The sequence below is a fragment of the Micropterus salmoides genome, unplaced genomic scaffold (assembly GCF_014851395.1).
Source record: "Micropterus salmoides isolate LMB-PRFRI ecotype aquatic unplaced genomic scaffold, ASM1485139v1 Ms_hic_scaffold_16, whole genome shotgun sequence".
Taxonomy (NCBI): Eukaryota; Metazoa; Chordata; class Actinopteri; order Centrarchiformes; family Centrarchidae; genus Micropterus; species Micropterus salmoides.
Window position 1 is genome coordinate 32,529,918 of NW_024040707.1, and position 24,992 is coordinate 32,554,909.

General features: G+C 41.6%; 1 protein-coding gene across 2 annotated transcripts in view; it reads right to left on the reverse strand.

Annotated features, from left to right (window-relative positions):
- LOC119904969 (paired box protein Pax-7-like) overlaps positions 1–22,975 on the reverse strand; it is a 60,572-nt gene extending 37,597 nt beyond the window's left edge. Inside the window, exons 1-4 of one of the 2 annotated variants that reach the window (XM_038721610.1) lie at positions 22,647–22,975; positions 20,348–20,583; positions 20,102–20,231; positions 19,709–19,837 (exon numbers count right to left, since the gene is read on the reverse strand). In XM_038721610.1, the coding sequence (XP_038577538.1) occupies positions 19,709–19,837; positions 20,102–20,231; positions 20,348–20,583; positions 22,647–22,731 (580 nt within the window). In that variant the 5' untranslated portion in view covers positions 22,732–22,975. Of the gene's footprint in view, positions 1–19,708; positions 19,838–20,086; positions 20,232–20,347; positions 20,584–22,646 lie in introns of both variants that reach the window. The other variant, XM_038721609.1, reaches the window with a different exon arrangement.
- Positions 22,976–24,992: the final 2,017 nt, after the last annotated feature.

Genomic DNA, 24,992 nt, shown 5'->3' on the forward strand with positions numbered 1-24,992 from the left:
CTTGGGACAACATTTTTTGAAATAGGTCCAGTATTGATCAAGCTTGATGCAGTCAGCTGCTGTGAAAATGGTCTGCAGTAATCTTTGCGGGCAATGAATTACTTGTTTTTGCAACCTCACTCCCATTCTCGCACATAGACGCATGGTCAAGACCTGTCAGCATCCGTTAGTAACGCACTGGAGAACCCCAAAGCGTCATAGTTCAACGCAGTGGGAGAAGCCATGTAGCGTCAGTTGTGGACAGTAAACGTAGGTGTAGGATATTTGACAGGTAAGTCAGAGTAAGGAGGTGGTTGGGGTGAATGGAGGGCCAGAAACCGGACTTTCAACCAGGAGACCGATGTTTGTTTGAGACATCATTTCAGCATTTAAGGTTTTTATTTAAGTTACATAAGCACTTTTGGTCTCAAAACCTCTGTGGTCTACTGCTGTGTGTTTGTGTTATTTTGTGACTTTGTATTTTAAAGGGTTAAAAACACCAAAATTCAGAAGTGACCCTTTAAGAAGGTTAAATTATCAAGTTCTTGTAGACTTTTACAGAGGAGCAACAGAAAGGATCCCACTCCCATCAGGACAGCAATATTTCATTGTAGGATAAACAGCTTTGTATTTGTAGTGACCCTTTCCTCTAAGGGGACTTATGGACCCAAACCAGGCTAGAAAAATTTCCCCCACAGCATAACAGAGTCAGTGGACCCGATCCCTGTAGGGGTCCAGCATTCAGGTCTGTAGTGTCCTCTTTCTGCACTCCCCCGCTGGTAGAGAATGTGATGAAGGACCACATCACTTTTTCTCTGCAGATGGTGGACTCTGGGTTCCTGTAACATGCCTCCATGCAGCTGTGACGGACTGATGCAGACAGTCTGATCATGTTCTCAGTCTCTTGCTCTTCTTCAGTTGCATTGTGTTTTTATTGTCTATCAGTAACAGATTCAGTGGTTCAAAGCCAGATCACATCTGGTGTCAGTGATGAAGCCCAAACGCAGCACCGGGCATGCTCACAACGCCCTTCAAACACAGCTTCAAATTGCACCGCCTCCAATGATTCCTCTGTGTGGTTATTTATATGACAAAACAATTTTCTTTCTCCTGGTAAATACAGTTCTCTATCAAACCCTGCATACTCCAGCCCCCCCAGGGCACAGTGCTGAGAGCTGGGTGCTAATCTCTCCAGACCACCTTGGTGATGTGTGTAGCACCATTCTTTCAGCGTGGGCCTCAGGGCAGCCCAGACAAACACTCTGGCAGGCTGAAAATAGTCCCAAAATATTTATTGTGCAGCTGATTTCACTCACACACAATGTTTCCACGCTGCTGCTCAGAAGGAGGATTATCTGATGCACGCAGATATCCATTTCAAATCAGATGACTCCTTCTCGCCAGGACGGCAGAGGAGCAGTAATAAGATAAAATGCTCCACTGGATGTTAGCATGGACTGTGACATCACAGCCCAGATGAAGACTGATCAGACATCACGTGAGGATTTCACTGATGTTGTGATGGCAAGGTGGCGAAATGAATGGCTTTAAACTTCTACAGCATATGAAAGAAAATGTGAACACAATGAACTGGACTGTTGATGGAGAAACAAATCAGTCTTCACAATGTCGGGGGGGGGGGACTTTAAAAACATGAATGTGTATGCAAAATAAGAAACAATACAGAAGAGGCAGCAGCTGTGGCAAAGTCTGAAGGTTTTAACTGGATAAAAGAGTGACTGCCTGTAATGATGAAGCGCTTTAGAGGGAGGCAGCTACTGAATGCAAATACACTGAGTGACATGTTGCTGATACTATATTTATATATATAATACACATATATTGTGTCCATGCAGGGATTTTGGGACAAGCTTCTGGTTGTTTATCAGTCCAGGATACAAAGACACCAAAGCAACACTGGTATATTTTGAATTTAAAAAAAAATATGTGTGGTGAAATAAAAAGCTGATGCATGTGAATGTGCACTGTAGTGCAGCAGAGACTGTAGGAACCTTTAACGAAGCCCGTGTGAACAACGTGTTGGGACGTGTGCACATGTGCAGGTCTGACGTAAATATTGGTGATTGTGGGCAGTGCATTCTTGGTGTTGAACGTGATGAGTGGCGGGCAGCGTTTTGACGTGTTTGGTCTTGGGCTGCTGCTGAAAACAGAAATGGCCCATCAAACTGGTTTAGACAACTGCAGGGTCGGCTCTGTACTTTAATTAAACAAGGAATTATGGGATTAGTGTGCGGCTACCATTACAGGCTACTGGAAGAGTCTCAGGGAGAATATGTTTAGTGTTCCCCCAAGCTGCACCCCCCCCCCCGCGCTGAAAGCTCCCACTAGAGAATCCTCAGAGGATTACATGTGGCCACAGGACATGCTGCTGCATTAATTAAATCAATTCTTTCAGCATTTAGTCCCTGCAAAGATTTGTTTTCCAAAAACCCAAGGTACAAACCTATATATTTATACTCCTACACATCCTCACAGAGGCCTCTGCATGGAGTGTGTGTCCTGTTTGCTGGCAGGCTGGTGGAGGGTTCGGGGGGGTTGCAAAGCAATTTGGCACTAACTCACCATGACGGCACTTGAGGCTGCGGCAGTGGGCCTGGATCGCTATCCAAAAGGCACCTCAGAGTCCTCGGGGTGCTGCTGCGCCGGGATGGACTATTTGTTTTCCCTTCACATGCTGCTGGGTTTAGGGGAGGAGAAGGGCAGAGGTGGGAGGGAGGGAAAATGAGGCTTCCTCGCCTCCCAGTGTTTCTGACTCTTCCTCTCTGTCGGCCTCAAGCATGGTATTGTTTGTTTGCCTGTTTTTTTATTCTTTTGAATCAACTTCCTGTCAAAGCTGCCAGAGTTTCTGGAGTGATGTTAGCTCAGCGTGTTCACAGTGCAGACGGGAAAGTTTTGTGCAAAGCTTTTAATGTGGAAATCTAAAATTGTGATGGTGATGTTACGATGATCAGTTATCGTGTGTGTTTTCAGCTTCATGTCAGCGTTTCCACACAGTCCGTCTGATGTGTTTACTGTTTCACATGCACATCAGAACACAGAAGAATGTTCCGCTGAAGGTTCAGTACAAAGCAAAATGTCGTCTGTCCTTATGTGGTGTCTGTCCACGCAGTTTACGTGTCCACTGGCTCTCAGCACTGAATATTCCACAGACCTCACGGTGAACAGCAGTACTAAGAAAACAATAAATAGTCCTCATGATATTTATATATGACAGATATCCACAGTTAGCGTGAGAAGCCCTGCATTAGTGGCGTTTCATTTGCACTTGACTAAAATGTGTTTAGACCCGCCAGAGTAGAGATTTCATGAAAACTGGGTCACCTGAGAGCGGGTTTGAAAAGCAGAGCTGGGAAGGTGGCTCACAGCGATTGGACAAGTAAATGAAAGTGCACGTGACGCCACAGCGGCGGCCGCCAACCTGAACAGCACCAGTGGCTTGGTTTGTTCCACGCTCACTTTGGATGGCAACACAATGAGGATCCCGGGGATGGAGGAGAATAAAGTTTGACAGGCCGGTGGTGGGTCAGCTCCTCTTTGCAGCTGATAATGGGAAGAAGAGATTATGCTAATGAGACAGACGCACAGAGCCGATAGAGGGCCTAAACCTGGACTTCAGCTTTGTCTCCACCAGATCCCTCAATTGGCATGCTACGTCTTATCAGGGAAACGAGAGCACGTTGCAGCTCCTCACACACACACACACACACACACACACGCCACCTACTGCATTATAAATAACAAACTGTACTGTCTCACACCCCGACCTGGTTTCGTTCCTCAGTGAATACGATTAGTGTAGAAACACATCCATGCTTTTATTTTTTATCAGATCACTGGCACTGTGCAGCAGCTACACACACACACCATCTCTAAAAAACAAACCTAATTAAACAATTACGGTCCGATTTCACCCAGAGCCAGTTCTTCATTGTGGCTGTAAAATGATTACTTAATAATGTAGCTGTAATTCCATTTCCTGCTCTGTGGAGACTCCTTTATCACCACATTAATACCCAATTATGTTTTTCATAATGTGCACAAAGATCAGAGTGTGTGTCCCTCGGAGGCCGCAGCTTTTCCTGAACTGAACAAAGTGTTTTGTTTGATTGATTGGTTGGGTTCTGGTTCTGGTTCTTTCTGCCAGCAGGAACACACAAGAACACAGTGTAAATCAGCAGAATATACGCAGTATAATATTTAATGTGTGTGGAGATGCAGAGTAATGTTGGAACAACAGCAGAAAGACTGTAATTTAGTTTTTCAATATAGATTTTTTATTTATTTGTTTATTTATTATTTTTAATTATTATTTATTTTTATTTTATTTTATTTTTATTCATCATGTGCTGTAAATATTTTCTGTGTTTTCTAAAGTGCTGAGGATGAAGTTATTATAATTATATAAATTTAATCTAAAATAGTGGAATCATCCTAATCAATAGCTGTGTAGTGTCACATGACCTCAGTGAGTTCAGTTCTAGCAGCTCATTGGTCAGTGGAAGCGTTTTTTGTGTGTAATAGAGGATATTGTTTTTATTGTCTTCTCCCTGATGACGACAAGCTGTCTTAAAATATTAATATTTACTGACTACTGAAGGATTTGTCTTTTTTTTAATAATGTATTATTTTGATAATAACTGAATCCCCTTGTGTTTTCCTTGTGGCCCTTTGGGGCCCCGGGATTCGCTGACAGGTCTGACATACATATGTGGACAGAAAATAGTGACAGTTCTGTTCACACTTTGAAGACGTGTGGACAAAGACTGACAGAGCTCTGGAGAGCTGCATCAAACTAATTATGGGTCATTCTGAAAATCACATTAGTTCCAGTCTAATTAGACTCAGGATGTGAGCAGCTCCACGGGCTCGGCCCAGTCAGACAGAAACAAGTGGTGAATTTATTAGTGCGCTCGGCCTGTTGATGCTTCACTTTGTCCACTGCTGGTGTGTTTGTGTGCGAGACATGAAGAAGGAGAGAGTCAGATAAAGATCTCTTTCTCACAATCAGCTCGGCCCTCGGGCTGGATTGACTCCTCAGGCCAACGCTCTTCCTCCTCACACCTCCCTTCAACTGTTATTCATCTCACCAACAACCACAGATGGATGCTCGCCAACATGACACCACTGTATTAAAAAGATGATGACACGAAACATCATTAAAAGGCAAATGTAGAATTTAGAGGCAATTTAAAGAAACACAGGTAAACTGTATATATTATATTTATTATGAGAGCAGCCAGATAACCAGAGCGCAGTGGGACTGTCCGTCCTCAGCAGCTGGAGGCGTGTGAACGGACTAAAGGACAGAGCTCTTTTAGCCCTCCTGAAATCTCTTTGGACGCCTCTTTCTGCTCAGCTGCCTCAGTGACAAAGTGGGCTCACCTTAAACAACGGAGGCCCGGGAGCCTCCCAGGGCTTTTCAGGGCCAAAAAAGGCAGCATCTCGGGGGGCCGCCGGCCATGAAAGACCACAAGCAGCCCCGCCGCACCCTGCAGGACTTCAGTAAAAACTTCCAGCCTGAGTCACTAAAGACGAGCAGCCGAGCAAAGTGCCGCCTGCATATTTAAGAATTAAAGAGGTCAAATGGTGCCGAGGCATGACATGGAGCAGATTGAGGGGGGAGGATGGGATTTAAGCAGCGCTGTATTTTAACACATTTCTGACCCACAGCATTTATATTAGTGTGTTTATTAGTATAAACCCACTATGTCTGCCGTCTCAGAACGTTTCTGTCACCTATAGAACTGAATTCAAACCAACTCCACAATCTGTTTCCAGCAGATAAACAGCTCTCACCTGCTCCTGAAGGTTTGTATCAATAAATATGTATTTTGTTACACAGCTTACTGTAATAATGGGTTCATTTCTGCTATACCAGCACATTTTCATTTGCCTTGCAGATTTTTCTGCCTGCACCAACAAAACCAGAAGGTCTGAACACTCTACTAATTGAGGCCAAAGACAAAGTTTGAAAAATGATTCAAAGAAAACAAAAGAAAGTCAAATAAAATCTGCCAGTTGGCAGCAGGAGCCGCTCCACCAACAAAGGCCTCCGATTCAAGCCCAAGTGGGCAAAACTGAGCTGAAGCTGAGACCAGCACGGCAACGCCGCCGCCGCTGCCTCTGCATGCGCTCCATTCACGTAGTTCAGCATTGTTCTTGCCTTTGTTCCAGCGCAGCTCCAGCACAATGGCATTTAGTCACAACAGAAGTGTACAGTAAGCAGCAGGAGTGCAGCGTGTACTGCAACGTAGGCACTTTACAACCAGGAGTCAAATATTTGCCAAAAGATTTAGGAACTCTGCACATTCTGAAAAAAAACTTTTGTTGTTTCACTATGAAAAATATTTGACTGCAGCCACAAACGCAAAGCTAGAGGAAGCTGTTAGATGCGAGCTGCTCTCAGGAAACTGGCACTGAACTCAATCCAGCCCACACAAAGATACAGGCTTTATCGGAGCATTATGTCTTAGCAAACTGCTATTAATGCAAAGTCTTTATCTTCTTTCCTCCCCAGGCGCTGGCACGCATGTGTCTTTATTTAGGAGATAAAAAATAGCCATAAACAAAAATTGCCGACTGTCAATATAAACACTGATAAAGATTAGAGCTGGGAGCAAATATAATAATAACAGGCCCTCTTAAGATATACTCGACACAGCAAAGCCCTCAGTGGACAGCTGCAGGCTTAAAGAAAGCAATTGCACAAAGTTTTAAAGAGCAGAAGAATAATCTTATTTTGGAAGAAAGTAGATTAACAATCAGAGCAAAGAAAATCAAATGATTTGTGCTCGTTGGCTCTCAGTACAGATTCTGGTGTGAAAGCTTTGAAATGTACTCTGATATGTTTGTAAGAGATGTTGGATAGGTATATGTCTGCTGACGCTGCTCTGTGTCGCACGCCGGGCGTTATATGGTCAGAAACCAGTCCACCAGACAGAACTGTAACCTGCAGCTGCTCCAAGTGAGTCTTACTGGCAGTGAAAGAAGTCAAAAAAGGACTCGTTCTTTTGTTTCCTTCAGACGCCTGAGTGATTGTGCTAGGTTCATGTTTGTCACAGGTTATGATCGGCAACACTTCATTTAAAGCGAATCCAGAACAAAGCTATTCTAGTTATGTGGTGTTTGATCCATGTGGCTGTTATTCTAGTTTTTGATTATTGTCACCAAATCCCTCGTGCAGTCCCTCAGGCCTGTCTGACTTCTTGTCTGTGGCTCTCAGTCCAATGGTTCCTCCTGAAGACATAAATCTTTGAACAGATTTAAATTTCATGTCTAAAAGGTTCAGTAATTCCCTCAAACAGCTGCTCGCTGTGGTTTCTATCAGACAAACAGGAGGAAATGGAGCACCTGTTGGGGACTATTTCAAGCAGAGGATGGATTCACATGTGAGTGAGTGTTTTAGGCAGCAGGACTATGTCTGTGGGACTGAGTCAGAATACAGTGTTCATGGTGATGAAGGAACATGAGGCTCACTGATGTCTCAGATGGAGACGTCAGGCTCATTAGGAGATACATGTAAAAAATCCTAGAAAGCACTAAAGCAACGCCATTTCTCCTGAACAAGAGGTCATCAGTCTTTAAATACTGTACTTAAAAAACCAGCTGGTGTGAGGTCAGAATTTCATCTTGTAGTTAGCAGTGAGTGGAGAGGCCGTAACCCAGAGTAAGACCAACCCTGCTGCTGGAAGATGTGGCTGCCCCTTGCAGTTGGCTGCCCCAAAATGGCTGCCCTCAGCGCTGGCCACTGGCCATCACTCTCACAGCTGGTCGGGGGGGGGGCGAAATTTCTGATTTGCAACACTCTGAGAACGTGTTGATTGCCTTTGTGAGCAAGAGCAAAGAAACACTTATAAGGCAGTGAGAGATATTCATAAAAGAGCTAAAGAGCAGAAAATGAGAGATTCTATGGCTGTAAGTGGCACCGAGCTGACGGTGCTTTGTGTTTCACTACCCCACACCCACATGATGGAAGGCTGGTCATTTTCTACGTATATATACATATACATGGTGGGAGTGACTGGAACGTTTGATATGTGTTTTTTAAAAATCAAAAAGATCCACCCCAAACATTTACGTTTTTTAATTCAGTATGTGCTGAGAGAACAGCACACACACACACACACACACACACACAGATATATTTAAATATTATATCTTTTTACATCATGATTTCTGTAGAAATAGTCTGGAGCTCCTAAATAAGCTACATTATCAAAGTGAAGTAAACTAGCGCAGTTGAATAATAATAATAATAATAATAATAATAATACATTTTATTTGTAATGCACTTTACATTTGAAGCAAATCTCAAATTGCTACAGTTAACATCATAAAAGCAAAGTAAAAACATCGATATAAAATACAAATAGATAATGCAACAACTTGCATGTTGAAATTTGAGTGAGTTTTAGGAAATAGAAATCGCTGTCCACTGTCACTGAAATACACTAAATTAACCCTTTTCAAAATGTATCTGCCTGTTAGGAGTCACTAAGTAAATCACAGCTGCTGAACACAGACAAAATATCAAGATGATGATGTCTTTATAATAAAGGAAGCATAAAAAGACCATCAACCAATCAGCTGAATAGAAGTTACTGCATTGATCAAGCTCAGTAACTTCATGGTGAGGACGAGGCTACAGGAGGTCGCTGCTCCCAACAGGAAACAGTCGGGCTGGTAATCTGTGAGCTTCAGATGGTAGGTGGATTTTATTACTTTTGGAAAGAGTAAGGCTAGCTTCCAGCCCTTATGCTAAGCTAACTGGCTGTAGCTTCATATCCATCTGTACTTCCAACTCTCAGCAAGAAAATAATTTTCCTAAAATGTCAGAGATTCTCATTTTTTATCAGATTAACTGAAAACATTTAAATGTTGGAAAAACAATATCACTTTTTAATAAAGTATTCATTAAGGTGTGAGATAACGCAACAAACTGACAAACTGACAAACTTCAAAATAAACTGAAAGCATGTCAGCATTAGGACGTGTTAATAAAAAAAGTATTTTATCAGTTTGGTACTTTCCTGTCTTTTCTGGTAGCATATTTAAAGACACCTGCTGCTTGGCTGTAGGAAGCTCACGGTTTCTACTTCTATCCAACTAGCAGTAAAGAAGAGAGCGGGCCGCAGCAATCCTCCCACTGCAGACGCACATTCATTCAAACAGGAGCATTAGAAATGCCGATCAGCTCGGCAGGCAGAGGAGAAGCTTTCCTTTCAGCGTTTTGCTGTTGTCTAGCTCGATCGTGTCACTTTGAGGGAGTCTTTTCAGAGCTATTCATGCATCTGCCTCGGGGCCACAATGGCCCCCACTTTATAAACTGTCAGCCTGCTTGCCTCAAGCCTTTGGTTCGCATTGTTTCCTTTTCTTTAATAAACTTGGAAGAGTTCATCAACTCCTTCAATGGCAAAGGGAGGCTCAGAATAAGAGCCGGGCCTCCTGCTCCCTCTGAGAGTCTGACAGAAGACAGGTTGGTTTCTGTCGGCATGCTCGTCGTCTGCAGCTGCACCAACAGGAAGAAAATACTGCAGCGTGCTGACTCTAAGGCCAGGAGTCTTCAGCTTTTAAACGTGGTCATTGGTTCCTGCCAACATCAGACTGCATGATCACAGCAGAGCCCGCCAAATTTTACTCAATATACTTCTAATCACATGATTCAGATTTCATCAATTAAAAGGGTTTCAAGGTGTTTTAATAATTATTGAAAATCAACATATTATTTGTATTTAGATGATTTTATTTAGTATATTCTAAACACAGAGATGTGTACACTGTCACACCAGAGAGAAGCTGATTGGTTATTTATAAAACTACAGGACAACGTCTGGACACAGATTGTACATCGCTGAGTGAGGTGTTGATGGTCACTGACGGCTCACAATGCAATGCACAACAGAAGTGAAGTACTGTGAAGGCTCCGACTACATGTGCACTATGGATCAGAGTCCAGTGTGTGATTTTTATATTTTGTGATATTGTGATATCGTTTTGTGGAAAATCATGTCAGAAACTGTTTATAGATCCAAGTCTGCTAATCTAGAAATATAAAACTTGATCAATAATAAATCAGTCAAATAAAAATAATTCCATTAAACAGAGTTGTCACGTTGCTCCTAATGATACATACAACCAGAAAAAGATCAGCACGCATGAATTTCTCACATGAACAACATTCACTTTTACCCAAATTAAATATTAAATATTATTATATCAAATAATATTATAAAAAGATCTTTTCAGATACAACTGAATAGAAAAGGGTGTTTTTCATCCTGCAGGTTAATAATGATGCAGTCAGTGGTGGATAAAGTACTCAGATCCTTTACTTAAAAGAACACCTCACTGTAAAAATACTCTTTACATGTGAAAGTACTGTATTACTCCATTATTAAATGTTACTTAAGTAAAAGTATAATCAGAAAAATGTAAAAGTGAAAGTACTCAATGCAGAATGAAAAATGTCCTGTGACTGTTATACTATTATATTATACATTAGATTAGCATTCCTCATGTATTAAAGTAAAAGCTGTAGTTGCTGAGGACTATTTAGTATCAGACTTCAATTAATGATTTTTTTTCATTATGGATCAATCTGCTGATTATTTTCTCCTTTAATCAGTTGTAAAATGTTGAAAGTAGTGAGAAATGTTGTCACTGTTACCCAGAGCCCTAAGTTTGTTCGGTCAGTCCAAACCGCAACCTCAATTAAAAATACATTAAAATAATCAAAAGGAAAAGCAGCAAATAAATCTTCACATCAAATCAAACATGAAAAATTACTTCAATTGTTATTAAAATAGTTGCCAATTAAATTTCTGTCAGTCAACTAATGTTCAGTCTTAAAACATTCTTATAGTAGATATATCTTATTCATTACACAGTGTGTTACTGATATAATATCTTTGCAGCATTAATATATAACACATGGTGCGAGTCATGTATTCAAGTATTGTAGTTTCTGGAAGCTCATGGTGGAACAACGCCTCACCAGTATATTGATATATAAATATTTATTTCCTTACTGTCTATTAAGGTTGCATTTCTCTCAGAAAGAATGACATAATAATAATAATAACAGCGTGTGGTCGCTGATGCTCACTTCCTGTCATGGCCTATAAGATGTGGCTCAAACATTTTCCTGCAGTGACGGAGAAATGGCCATTAATCCACTTTCATACCTTTCAGCAGCGTGAACACCCCCCCACCCCCCACCCCCCTCCATGCCCAGTAATCTGTATATTTAAGGTCATTTTCTAGCCAATTACAGCGGCTGGTTGCATTTGGTGAATGTGATTTCCTCCATGAATAAGCCATCTAATGGACCGCATACTGTTTAGAGATGCATTTAAATAATTTCCTAACACTCAGTCTGTGCATATGAATAATCAGTTATACACACTTCACACTGATCATATTTCTTTTTTAAATTCAGCAAAAACAGCCGCTAATGAAAGGATAAAAAAAAAACATCCAACTACCTTTTTCAAAATGTTTTCATGTTTCATGTGTATTTATCAGCTCCACAGTTATATGAGCTGATTATGAGTGGATCTGATCCAGAATTTCAACTAAGAGAGACACATTAGTTTCTTCTGTCAAATAAATTCTTTTGTAGATGAAAGAATAAACATCTTCTGACAGATCGATTTTGTTTGTGTGTCTGAGACAAACATTAAAGCTGCTCCACTCCATCAAAACTGGATTTCCTGACTTGTGGGGGGGTCATGAAGCAGCGACTAAGACACATGCCTTGTTCTTCGATTCCCACTGCGACACCAACGTGTCCCTGAGCAAGACACTAAACCCCAAGCTGCTGATTTGGTGTTTGTTGACGCCGTATCGTCTGTGTGTTGTGGTGTTTGTTGACTTGTTGTTGCCGTATCGTCTGTGTGTTGTGGTGTTGGTTGACTTGTTGTTGCCGTATCGTCTGTGTGTTTAGTGTTGGTTGACTTGTTGTTGCCTTATCGTCTGTGTGTTGTGGTGTTTGTTGACTTGTTGTTGCCGTATCGTCTGTGTGTTGACTTGTTGTTGCAGTATCGTCTGTGTGTTGACTTGTTGTTGCCGTATCGTCTGTGTGTTGACTTGTTGTTGCCGTATCTTCTGTGTGTTGTGGTGTTTGTTGACTTGTTGTTGCCGTATCGTCTGTGTGTTGACTTGTTGTTGCAGTATCGTCTGTGTGTTGACTTGTTGTTGCCGTATCGTCTGTGTGTTGACTTGTTGTTGCCGTATCTTCTGTGTTGTGGTGTTTGTTGACTTGTTGTTGCTGTATCGTCTGTATGTTGTGGTGTTGGTTGACTTGTTGTTGACGTATCGTCTGTGTGTTGTGGTGTTGGTTGACTTGTTGTTGACGTATCGTCTGTGTGTTGTGGTGTTTGTTGACTTGTTGTTGCCGTATCATCTGTGTTGTGGTGTTTGTTGACTTGTTGTTGCCGTATCGTCTGTGTGTTGTGGTGTTTGTTGACTTGTTGTTGCCATTTCGTCAGTGTGTTGTTGTGTTGGTTGACTTGTTGTTGCCGTATCGTCTGTGTGTGTTGACTTGTTGTTGCCGTATCATTTGTGTTGTGGTGTTTGTTGACTTGTTGTTGCCGTATCGTCTGTGTGTGTTGACTTGTTGTTGCCGTATCATCTGTGTTGTGGTGTTTGTTGACTTGTTGTTGCCATATCATCTGTGTTGTGGTGTTTGTTGACTTGTTGTTGCCGTATCATCTGTGTTGTGGTGTTTGTTGACTTGTTGTTGCCGTATCATCTGTGTTGTGGTGTTGGTTGACTTGTTGTTGACGTATCGTCTGTGTGTTGTGGTGTTTGTTGACTTGTTGTTGCCGTATCATCTGTGTTGTGGTGTTTGTTGACTTGTTGTTGCCGTATCGTCTGTGTGTTGTGGTGTTTGTTGACTTGTTGTTGCCATTTCGTCAGTGTGTTGTTGTGTTTGTTGACTTGTTGTTGCCGTATCGTCTGTGTGTGTTGACTTGTTGTTGCCGTATCATCTGTGTTGTGGTGTTTGTTGACTTGTTGTTCCCATATCATCTGTGTGTGTTGACTTGTTGTTGCCGTATCGTCTGTGTGTTGTGGTGTTTGTTGACTTGTTGTTGCCGTATCGTCTGTGTGTTGTGGTGTTGGTTGACTTGTTGTTGCCGTATCGTCTGTGTGTTTAGTGTTGGTTGACTTGTTGTTGCCTTATCGTCTGTGTGTTGTGGTGTTTGTTGACTTGTTGTTGCCGTATCGTCTGTGTGTTGACTTGTTGTTGCAGTATCGTCTGTGTGTTGACTTGTTGTTGCCGTATCGTCTGTGTGTTGACTTGTTGTTGCCGTATCTTCTGTGTGTTGTGGTGTTTGTTGACTTGTTGTTGCCGTATCGTCTGTGTGTTGACTTGTTGTTGCAGTATCGTCTGTGTGTTGACTTGTTGTTGCAGTATCGTCTGTGTGTTGACTTGTTGTTGCCGTATCGTCTGTGTGTTGACTTGTTGTTGCCGTATCTTCTGTGTTGTGGTGTTTGTTGACTTGTTGTTGCTGTATCGTCTGTATGTTGTGGTGTTGGTTGACTTGTTGTTGACGTATCGTCTGTGTGTTGTGGTGTTGGTTGACTTGTTGTTGACGTATCGTCTGTGTGTTGTGGTGTTTGTTGACTTGTTGTTGCCGTATCATCTGTGTTGTGGTGTTTGTTGACTTGTTGTTGCCGTATCGTCTGTGTGTTGTGGTGTTTGTTGACTTGTTGTTGCCATTTCGTCAGTGTGTTGTTGTGTTGGTTGACTTGTTGTTGCCGTATCGTCTGTGTGTGTTGACTTGTTGTTGCCGTATCATTTGTGTTGTGGTGTTTGTTGACTTGTTGTTGCCGTATCGTCTGTGTGTGTTGACTTGTTGTTGCCGTATCATCTGTGTTGTGGTGTTTGTTGACTTGTTGTTGCCATATCATCTGTGTTGTGGTGTTTGTTGACTTGTTGTTGCCGTATCATCTGTGTTGTGGTGTTTGTTGACTTGTTGTTGCCGTATCATCTGTGTTGTGGTGTTGGTTGACTTGTTGTTGACGTATCGTCTGTGTGTTGTGGTGTTTGTTGACTTGTTGTTGCCGTATCATCTGTGTTGTGGTGTTTGTTGACTTGTTGTTGCCGTATCGTCTGTGTGTTGTGGTGTTTGTTGACTTGTTGTTGCCATTTCGTCAGTGTGTTGTTGTGTTTGTTGACTTGTTGTTGCCGTATCGTCTGTGTGTGTTGACTTGTTGTTGCCGTATCATCTGTGTTGTGGTGTTTGTTGACTTGTTGTTCCCATATCATCTGTGTGTGTTGACTTGTTGTTGCCGTATCGTCTGTGTGTTGTGGTGTTTGTTGACTTGTTGTTGCCGTATCGTCTGTGTGTTGTGGTGTTGGTTGACTTGTTGTTGCCGTATCGTCTGTGTGTTGTGGTGTTTGTTGACTTGTTGTTGCCGTATCGTCTGTGTGTTGTGGTGTTTGTTTACTTGTTGTTGCCATATCGTCTGTGTGTGTTGACTTATTGTTGTTGCCGTATCAACTGTGTGTTGTGGTGTTTGTTGACTTGTTGTTGCCATATCATCTGTGTGTTGTGGTGTTTGTTGACTTGTTGTTGCTGTATCGTCTGTGTGTGTTGACTTGTTGTTGCCGTATCGTCTGTATGTTGTGGTGTAGGTTGACTTGTTGTTGCCGTATCGTCTGTGTGTTGTGGTGTTTTTTGACTTGTTGTTGCCGTATCTTCTGTGTTGTGGTGTTTGTTGACTTGTTGTTGCTGTATCATCTGTGTGTGATGACTTGTTGTTGCCGTATCGTCTGTGTGTTGTGGTGTGTGTTGACTTGTTGTTGCCGTATCGTCTGTGTGTTGTGGTGTTTGTTGACTTGTTGTTGCCGTATCATCTGTGTTGTGGTGTTTGTTGACTTGTTGTTGCCGTATCGTCTGTGTGTTGTGGTGTTGGTTGACTTGTTGTTGCCGTATCGTCTGTGTGTTGTGGTGTTTGTTGACTTTTTGTTGCCGTATCAACTGTGTGTTGTGGTGTTTGTTGACTTGTTGTTGCCGTATCATCTGTGTGTTGTTGCCGTATCGTCTGTGTGTTGTGGTGTTGGTTGACTTGTTGTTGCCGTATCGTCTGTGTGTTGTGGTGTTGGTTGACTTGTTGTTGCCGTATCGTCTGTGTGTTGTGGTGTTTGTTGACTTGTTGTTGCCGTATGATCTGTGTTGTGGTGTTTGTTGACTTGTTGTTGCCGTATCGTCTGTGTGTTGTTGCCGTATCGTCTATGTGTTGTGGTGTTGGTTGACTTGTTGTTGCCGTATCTTCTGTGTGTTGTGGTGTTTGTTGACTTGTTGTTGCCGTATCGTCTGTGTGTGTTGACTTGTTTTTGCCGTATCGTCTGTGTGTTGTGGTGTTTGTTGACTTTTTGTTGCCGTATCGTCTGTGTGTTGTGGTGTTGGTTGACTTGTTGTTGCCGTATCGTCTATGTGTTGTGGTGTTGGTTGACTTGTTGTTGCCGTATCGTCTGTGTGTTGTGGTGTTTGTTGACTTGTTGTTGCCGTATCGTCTGTGTGTGTTGACTTGTTGTTGCCGTATCGTCTGTGTGTTGTGGTGTTGGTTTACTTGTTGTTGCTGTATCGTCTGTGTGTTGTGGTGTTTGTTGACTTTTTGTTGCCGTATCGTCTGTGTGTTGTGGTGTTGGTTTACTTGTTGTTGCTGTATCGTCTGTGTGTTGTGGTGTTTGTTGACTTTTTGTTGCCGTATCGTCTGTGTGTTGTGGTGTTTGTTGACTTGTTGTTGCTGTATCGTCTGTGTGTGTTGACTTGTTTTTGCCGTATCGTCTGTGTGTTGTGGTGTTTGTTGACTTATTGTTGCCGTATGATCTGTGTTGTGGTGTTTGATGACTTGTTGTTGCCGTATCGTCTGTGTGTTGTTGCTGTATCGTCTATGTGTTGTGGTGTTTGTTGACTTGTTTTTGCCGTATCGTCTGTGTGTTGTGGTGTTATTTGACTTGTTGTTGCTGTAATGTCTGTGTGTGTTGACTTGTTGTTGCCGTATCTTCTGTGTGTTGTGGTGTTTGTTGACTTGTTTTTGCCGTATCGTCTGTGTGTTGTGGTGTTGGTTGACTTGTTGTTGCTGTAATGTCTGTGTGTGTTGACTTGTTGTTGCCGTATCTTCTGTGTGTTGTGGTGTGTGTTGACTTGTTGTTGCCGTATCGTCTGTGTGTTGTGGTGTTTGTTGACTTGTTGTTGCCGTATCGTCTGTGTGTTGTGTTTCTTGACTTGTTGATGCCGTATCGTCTGTGTGTTGTGGTGTTTACTACCTGTTGTTGTGATTTGGCGCTATATAAATAAAATTGAATTGAATTGAATCAACATGTAGGTCAGAGCGGACAGCAAGGAGGAGAAGAAGAACAATTTGCTGCTTTCTGAATAAGTTTGTTATAGAGGAAATGGATAATAAAAAGTAATTTTGGCTGCTTCTCTGTTTTTCTGCTATATGCTCCAAAAGACTAAAAACATAATTTAAAAACAGGCCGAATCATTTCTGATGTTTCTGCTGATGTTGGACTGACTTTCCTCTACATCTTCATCTACATTTCCTCCACATTATTATTATTATTATTATTATTATTATTAGTAGTAGTAGTAGTAGTAGTAGTAGTAGTAGTAGTAGTATAATTATTAATATTATTTTACATTCTGAAAATCGCATGTGCTGCTTCACTGTGTCACATATGATGTTTGTGTGGAAAAGTGTGGAAAAGACATCAGCTATTATTTTTTATGTGTGACATTGTTTAGTCAAATTGTGCTGCATCTCAATACCGTAAAACTAATGAACATTAATCTCAATAATTAACATTATAATATATATTAACATTACCCCCCCCCCCCCCCCCCCCCCCACGCACACACATTTGTGCTCATATATTAAAGTGTGATGCTAAAATTAATTTTATTAGCTCACATATTGTAGGGTTTCTTTTCCTGCATCTCTGCTGCCACAGTGACCCAGTTTTCCCCACAGGGATCTTCTAAAGCCTGATCTAAACATTAACGCTTCGTGTACAGGAGAGGAGTAGTGAAAGACTCAGTGCAATATCAGTCTGAGGTGTGCTGCCTGTTGGATGGATCAATATGACCTTGATATGTATTTCAAGTTTTGAGAACATGTGAAAGCATTCGCTGGTTAAAGTGCCGTCCGAGTGTGTGTGTGTGTGTGGGGTGGGGGGTGGGGGCAGAGGCCCAGATGGGTCTTGTCTCATGCAGCAAATGGGCTTCAATTAATGGACAGGAAAACCTGAAAGTAGCGTTGGCACCAGCTCTTATAATGAACTCTCACTGTGGAAGTGTCACCACAAATGTTTCTGATAAGCAGAAGCAGCTGAGGATCAAAGCCTCTAAGCTGCTCACTCTGCTCCACTTCCTCCGTCCTCCCCTACGTCTGCAAGTCTGAAACACAGACTACAATCCTGTCCTTAGGTCTGCCTCAGTCTGTGGCTTCAGGTTTGCTCACCAGCACAGCTGCTGCAGGAATATGAAGCTCACTATGTGGACTACAGTCATGTTCCACCAGAACCAGCAGATCCTGCTGATTTCCAGCACGTGTCTGGCTTATTGATGACAAAGGTTTATATAAGTGGACATTTTTAATATGAATAACATTTTAATTTCGGAGACAGACAGCAGGTCAGCCTGTTCATGTTAGTAGTCAAAGTAGCAGAAACCGTTTTACTTCAGTGATCAATGGATGATCAGAAGAGATGCTGATCATTACTGCTGCTGTATATGTGCCAGTCCTGTCTGCATGCTGGCTTCCAGCATCTTTTTAATATGTCCCTTAAAATGTGGGTGTTTGGTGCGAGGTGGCGTGGGGGAAAGGGGAGGTTAATCCCAGTTTAATACGCTGATGCTCAGCCCAGGACAGAGGCTGCTGTGATGATTGTGTTATCTCCAGCCAACATTTGGGTCTCCCTCAATTTCACCCGGCAAAATAGCTGCGAGAAAGTGCAGATGGAGTGGAGGAGGCTGCCCGGGGAAAAGGGTGATTAATAGCTGCTGTGGAACTTCCACCACCCGTAAAGCTGCTTCTCGTAACTTCCACTGGGTACTCTCTCCATCCTCACCGTCCATGCCCTTTCTCTCAGCCAAGGTGACTGCACAGGTTGTGCATCTGTGTGGGAACCAGCACATTGACCACAATCTGCAAAGCAGAACACAGTGTTCATGGAGAACCCTCCACAGACTGTAAACAGCCTGACCCTGAACTGCTCTATCAGAGGAACTTCTTTGATTATGTTTCCACTGTGTTCTGGAAATACATCACATTTAAACAGTAATCTACAGAATATGATCATTATTATCATTATTTTCTACAGAGGTCTGATGCCGTTACTGCATGAACTAATTCTACAGACTGATTGATCTCTTCTGATGTGTCTGTAAACCTTTTAGCATGTAGCATGTGTAGCATCAGTAAAAACAGTAAAAAGTGTTAGTCTCAGTCACACCACCTTCACTCAGATTCAATCTCTTTGGCTCGGCCTGAGACCCTGCCAATATGCCACCAGAAACAATCCCATAAAGCAAATGAAATGAATATTTGAAAATACAATCTAAACAACAGGAGAGGAAACCTTCAAATCTCCCGAATTTGCGCCGCTGGCTGCACACCACGAAGTGAGCCGCTGAAAGATGAAAGTGAAAAGAAATAAAAGGCTCAATTTAATCTGCTTTAAAACCCTTTAACAGAATGCATGTGCCTGGGACTGTGAGAGTGAGGGCTGATAGGGGATAAAAATATTTCTTACCATGCCTTCCAGCTATTACACCCCGCTCCCATTCAACACACACCGGTTTCATTACCAGCTGTAATAAGCTAAGTCTTCCACTGATTAAATGCCAGGCCCGGCTGACAGAGAGACAGTAGCAGCGCTGATCTTTGGAAGAACATAAAAAGGAGGAAAGATGATAGAGTTTGGAAAAATATAAATGTCACCAGTGGAACCAGCGGTACCAGTAGAAGCAATGATCAGGAACCACAGGCCTAAAGTCAAAGTCACAAACAGCTGATTCTCCAAAATGCTCCAGCCAAATAGTGAAATGATTCTGCTGCAGCACCCTGAGTGAACCACCATGAGTTATTCATGGTGTGAAGCATCTCAGGATATCTATAAATATATGTTTCCAGTTTATAATTTGAGAGAAACGTTCCTTAAATCCTCTCTTACTCATCCACGTGTAGAAATATTTACAGAACCCTGGAGGCCAGCACAGATTAAATGTAACCTAAAATCATCTGTTCCTTAATATTTTACACCTTAAAGAAGATTTAAGGTATTTTTTTATAAGTGTGATACAATAATAAAACATGAACAATAACATGATCAGTCTGTCTAATCAAATCTTTCTGACTGGGAACAGAAGAGGATTCTTTTCTCCACATTTTAACATTTATCTCTGGGGTCTGTGGGCCCCAGCTCCCGGCCGACTCCTGTCAGCCTTTAGGCCTAATTGATATCGACAGCACATCGGAGCGTTTAAACAGCGCCACGGGATCCCGGTCCTCCCCAGCGCCCCATCATGAATAATGAAGCGGCTGCTGTCTGCTGGGATGGAGCGCAGCGCGCAGAGACAAAACGCCGTTTAGGCCCAATTTGTAACAATTCACCGACAGACAGACAACCAGCAGCTGCCGGCCGGGCTGCGGGGCCCGGGTCCTCGGCCTGCGGTCCCGGATAGTGGCCTACCTTTGTCTCCGAGGATCCCGTCGATGCTGTGTTTGGTTTTCTTTTCTCCGTCTTCATCCTTTTTATCACACTCCTCCTCATCGTCCTTTTTCCCAAAGCGAGCTCGAAGAACGCGGCTGATGGAGCTCACTGCAGACAGACAGCAGCTCCAGTTATTATATTAATAATGATTATAACATTTATAATATTAATAATAATATGGGGGGGGGGCGATAAAAAAAACAAACAAACAATGGGCTAATAACAATAATAATAGGTAATAATAATGATATAACATTTATAATAATAACAATAATAATAATAATAATAACAGCCCCCCTCCCAGCTCCGCTTCCTGTTCATTGAATTGAATGAAGAACGGAATTAAAGTCGGCTTACCGGAGGAGGCCTCACCTGAAGGGACTGTGCTTCTGTCACACACGCCGTCCTTCAGCAGCTTGTCTCGGATCTCCCAGCTGAACATTCCGGGGTTGTCCCGCTTGTACTCCTCTATCCGCTTCTCCACGTCCGGCGTGGCTACCTGCTGCAGGTGGGACAGGTCGGTGAGCGCGTGCTGCCAAACAACACTGGCACGAGGCCGGGAAAAAAATGAACCTTATCATTATTATTTGTTCGTATTCCGTGGCCGGCTCTGCTCACCCTCGGCTTGCTGCCTCCTATCGCTCCAGGCCGGATGGATCCGGTCTCCTGGTAGCGGCACAGAATCTTGGAGACGCAGCCGTGGGAGACCCGCAGCTGTCGGGAGATGACGCAGGGCCGGATCCCGTGGTGGGCCATCTCCACTATCTTGTGTCGGATGTGGTTGGGCAGCGGCCGGCCGTTAATGAAGACCCCCCCGAGCTGGTTGACTCGTCCCTGACCCAGAGGAGTGGACACTGTGGAGGACACGAACCGGATTCAGCTGGCATGATTTAACCAGGAGACGGAACAGGGTCCGTTTCCCCGCCTGCCAGCTAGCTGGTGGAGGACGGAACATATTCATAAAGGCCAGAGATTATTAATCAATGATCTACATATTAATAAACTGTAAAAATATTAACACAGGCCGAAGCATATTAATTTCTAAAGTGTAGGCTAAACATATTAATAAAGTGTAAACATATTAATAAAGACATATTAATGAAGACATCTTAATAAAGTGTAAACATATTAATAAAGACATATTAATGAAGACATATTAATAAAGTGTAAACATATTAATAAAGACATATTAATAAAGTGTAAACATATTAATAAAGACATATTAATAAAGTGTAAACATATTAATAAAGACATATTAATGAAGACATATTAATAAAGTGTAAACATATTAATAAAGACATATTAATAAAGTGTAAACATATTAATAAAGACATATTAATGAAGACATATTAATAAAGTGTAAACATATTAATAAAGACATATTAATAAAGTGTAAACATATTAATAAAGACATATTAATGAAGACATATTAATAAAGTGTAAACATATTAATAAAGACATATTAATAAAGTGTAAACATATTAATAAAGACATATTAATGAAGACATATTAATAAAGTGTAAACATATTAATAAAGACATATTAATGAAGACATATTAATAAAGTGTAAACATATTAATAAAGACATATTAATGAAGACATATTAATAAAGTGTAAACATATTAATAAAGACATATTAATAAAGTGTAAACATATTAATAAAGACATATTAATGAAGACATATTAATAAAGTGTAAACATATTAATAAAGACATATTAATAAAGTGTAAACATATTAATAAAGACATATTAATGAAGACATATTAATAAAGTGTAAACATATTAATAAAGACATATTAATGAAGACATATTAATAAAGTGTAAACATATTAATAAAGACATATTAATAAAGTGTAAACATATTAATAAAGTCGAAACATATTAATGAAGTCTAAACATAGGCTATTAATAAAGTCTAAACATATTAATGAAGTCTAAACATATGCTATTAAAAAAAGTCTAAACATATTAATGAAGACATCTTAATAAAGTGTAAACATATTAATAAAGTCGAAACATATTAATAAAGTGTAAACATATTAATGAAGTCTAAACATAGGCTATTAATAAAGTCTAAACATATTAATGAAGTGTAAACATAGGCTATTAATGTAAACTGAAACATACTAATGTAGGCCGGAACATATTCATGAACTGTAAAAATATAGGCCTAAACACAGGCCGGAGCATATTAGGCCGAAAAAATGTATTAAAGAAGTGTAAACATATTCATGAAGGCCGAAAAATATTAATGCAAGCCGGAACATATTGATGAACTATAAAGATATTAAAGAAGTGTAAAGATATGAATGTAAACTCTATTATTCTCTCGGTTATTGAACTGTAGAGAGAAACAGAGTTCCATTATCGGACGTCGCGTGTCTATGCTGAAGAGGAGATGAAGAGCTCCTTCTGTCCTTCTTCATTATTCCCCATCATGCTGTCCACACCTCTGTAGCCTAATCCTCTGCTGGGCTTTGGCTTCACCTTCCAGGCGCGGGGCACTGAAGAAATCCCACACGTGTGCTTTACCCTCATAGATTAATAAATTAAGTGCATGGGAGCCGAGGACCATTTAGTAATCAGCCCAGGAATTTAATGTTAGTCTGGTAAATATTACCTAATATTCAACATCCTAATATATATATTTAGGCTGTTGCATATTAGGCCTATAAAGATTCATATTGAACAGCCTAAATATAAATGTTGTGCTGTTCAATATTAAGTTAAAAAGGTAGTTTTTAATAGGAGTCCGGCATGGGAGGGGTAAAGGGTTGTAATTAAAAAAAAGGCCTCGGCTCTTTTAGCTTAGCATCGGCATAATTTTATTTTCAAAAGCAGCTCTCAAGTTTTCAGTCTCCTCACAGACTCTCCTGCGGGGGTCTTTGGGCCCAGCAGGCTGCGGACCGAAGCCTACCTTCCAGAGGGAATCCGGTACGGGGGTAGTTCTGTCCGGGACCCGGGCGCATCATCCGCGGAACCGTTCCTGGCAAAGACGACATTGTACCATTAAAAAAAACAGATGGAAAAGGTAAAGAAAAGAAAAAGGAAAAGGACGGACGCGTCTCTGGAGGTCCAGTTCAGGGGGAGACTTGTTGGTCCCGAGCGTGTGAAGGAGGGCCGGTCTGACAGGTCCAGAGGTTAAAGAGCGATCCGAGATGCTGAGGCGGCAGGGAGTCCCCAACATGGGCTATTTAACCGCTGGGAAGCAGGACTGCTTCCCCAGGATACAAGTCTGGACCAGGCGGGCTCCAGAAGGGGGGCCGGATCGTGAGCACTGATAGGTTCTTGGAGCTTTCTCTTATTCGAGAGGGAGACGCTCCAATAAGTTCCAGCAGCCAATGGGAGCGAAGGGATACAGCAGCAGCACGGTGCAGGGGTGGACAGAAAAACAGAAACACCTGCAGTAAACAGTGTGTGTTGATCCCGAGCTGCTGCTGGTATCTACACACACACAAACACACACACAAAAACCTGACAAGCATCATTAACAGAAACACATTTCTGCTAAATCCTGATGAAAGAAGAGCTGATTTTAACTTGACCTTCAGTCTTGACTATGCCACACTTTTGTTCCCTGGGTTTTGTCTCTTAGGCTACAAACAGGCTGCACTATCCCTGCTGTTGGTGGAGCTTCAGGAGAAGACATTTCAAGCTTAAGGTGCAAAATAATATAGATTACATACATTTAAAGACATATATTTTCATATTTATTTATATATTCATATTTTCATATTTTAAAGAGCAAATGAATAGAGCAAAATACTATAAATTCTGAGGTGACAGGTGGAGCCATAAAAATATATATATGACTATGTAAAGTAGGTCAGATGAATATGTAAGTATATATACACAGTATATGTAATACTATTACAACAGCACAATACTGCACCGGTAGGGGCATTATTCAGGGATAGGGCTGCAACTAATTTTCTCAATTGATTAACTAGTTGTTTGGTCTATAAAATGTCAGAAAATGTGGGTCAGTGTTTCCCAAAGCTCAAGAAGATGACCTCAACATCCCCAAAGATCTTCAGTTTACTGTCACAGAGAAACCAGAAGATATTCACATTTAAGAAACTGCAATAGAGAATTTTTACTTAAACAGATCATTTGATTATCAAAATAGCTGCAGATTGATTTAATAGTTGACAACTAATCGATTAATCGTTGCAGCTCTATTCAGGGAATGTATGTAGGCCCTTGGCTCTCCTTGTTGGGGCCACAGACAGGCAAAACTCAGGGATGCAAAAACTACTGCACCACCTACTGACTCACACCTGACAAGGTGTCATATCAGTAAGCCTGCAGCCTTATAGTCAGCATATCTAATTCCTTAAGAACCTCATGTGTTATTAATAATATACAGTCAGTGTGTGCATGTAAGTAGAATACAAAAAAATATAAATAACTTTTTAACGTTTTCACTTTGTGTCTCGTAATAAAACACAGAAACAAAGGCTTAAGACTTTCCTCTTCGATAAAGCTTATAGTTAGGGCTGGCTCAGGTGAGTCCTGATTCATCCCTTAGTTATGCTGCTATAGGCCTAGACTGCCGGGGGATTTCCCATGATGCACTGAGCTCCTCTCTCCTCTACTTTCTCTCCCTCTGTATGCAACCTCATCCCATTATTGCATGTTACTAACACAACTTCTCCCCTTTCCGGTAGTCTTCTGCTTTCTCGTCCCTCTCCTCTCTCCTCCTATCACCTCCTATCTCCTCCTGGCCAATCGGGGGAAACGGAACAAATGTCGGTGGCCTGCGGGCTAATTTGGCCTGCCACTGACAATCCTGAACAACACCATATCATCATTAGCAAATTTGAGCCAGCTCGCACTCTATTCACTTTTGACAAATACAGCTCTTCTCTGTTAGGAAGCTTCAACTCTTATCAAATTAACTCATGGTTTCAGTGGTAAACCACCACAACAATAACAATTACCTACAAAAACATTAAATTCTAAGCAGACACCTTTTAAGAATACATCAATCATGAATCAATCAAACAAATGGCAAACTTATTAGCAAATTTGAACAAAACCTTCACCGCTATGCATCATGGGAAGTCTGTGGGGCAGACTACGTAGCCTATCACCCCGGACTCACACAAGCAGTGTGTGAACTGCGGTTTAGTTCTGTCTGCTGACCGGCTTCAACTTCCACTGGAAACCCCTCAGCATTTCAGCAGCAGAGTGTGAAGCCTGCACAACGTAAATAATTTGTTTTTTGTCCTTTTGTGATTCTACTTCGTTCTTCACTGTG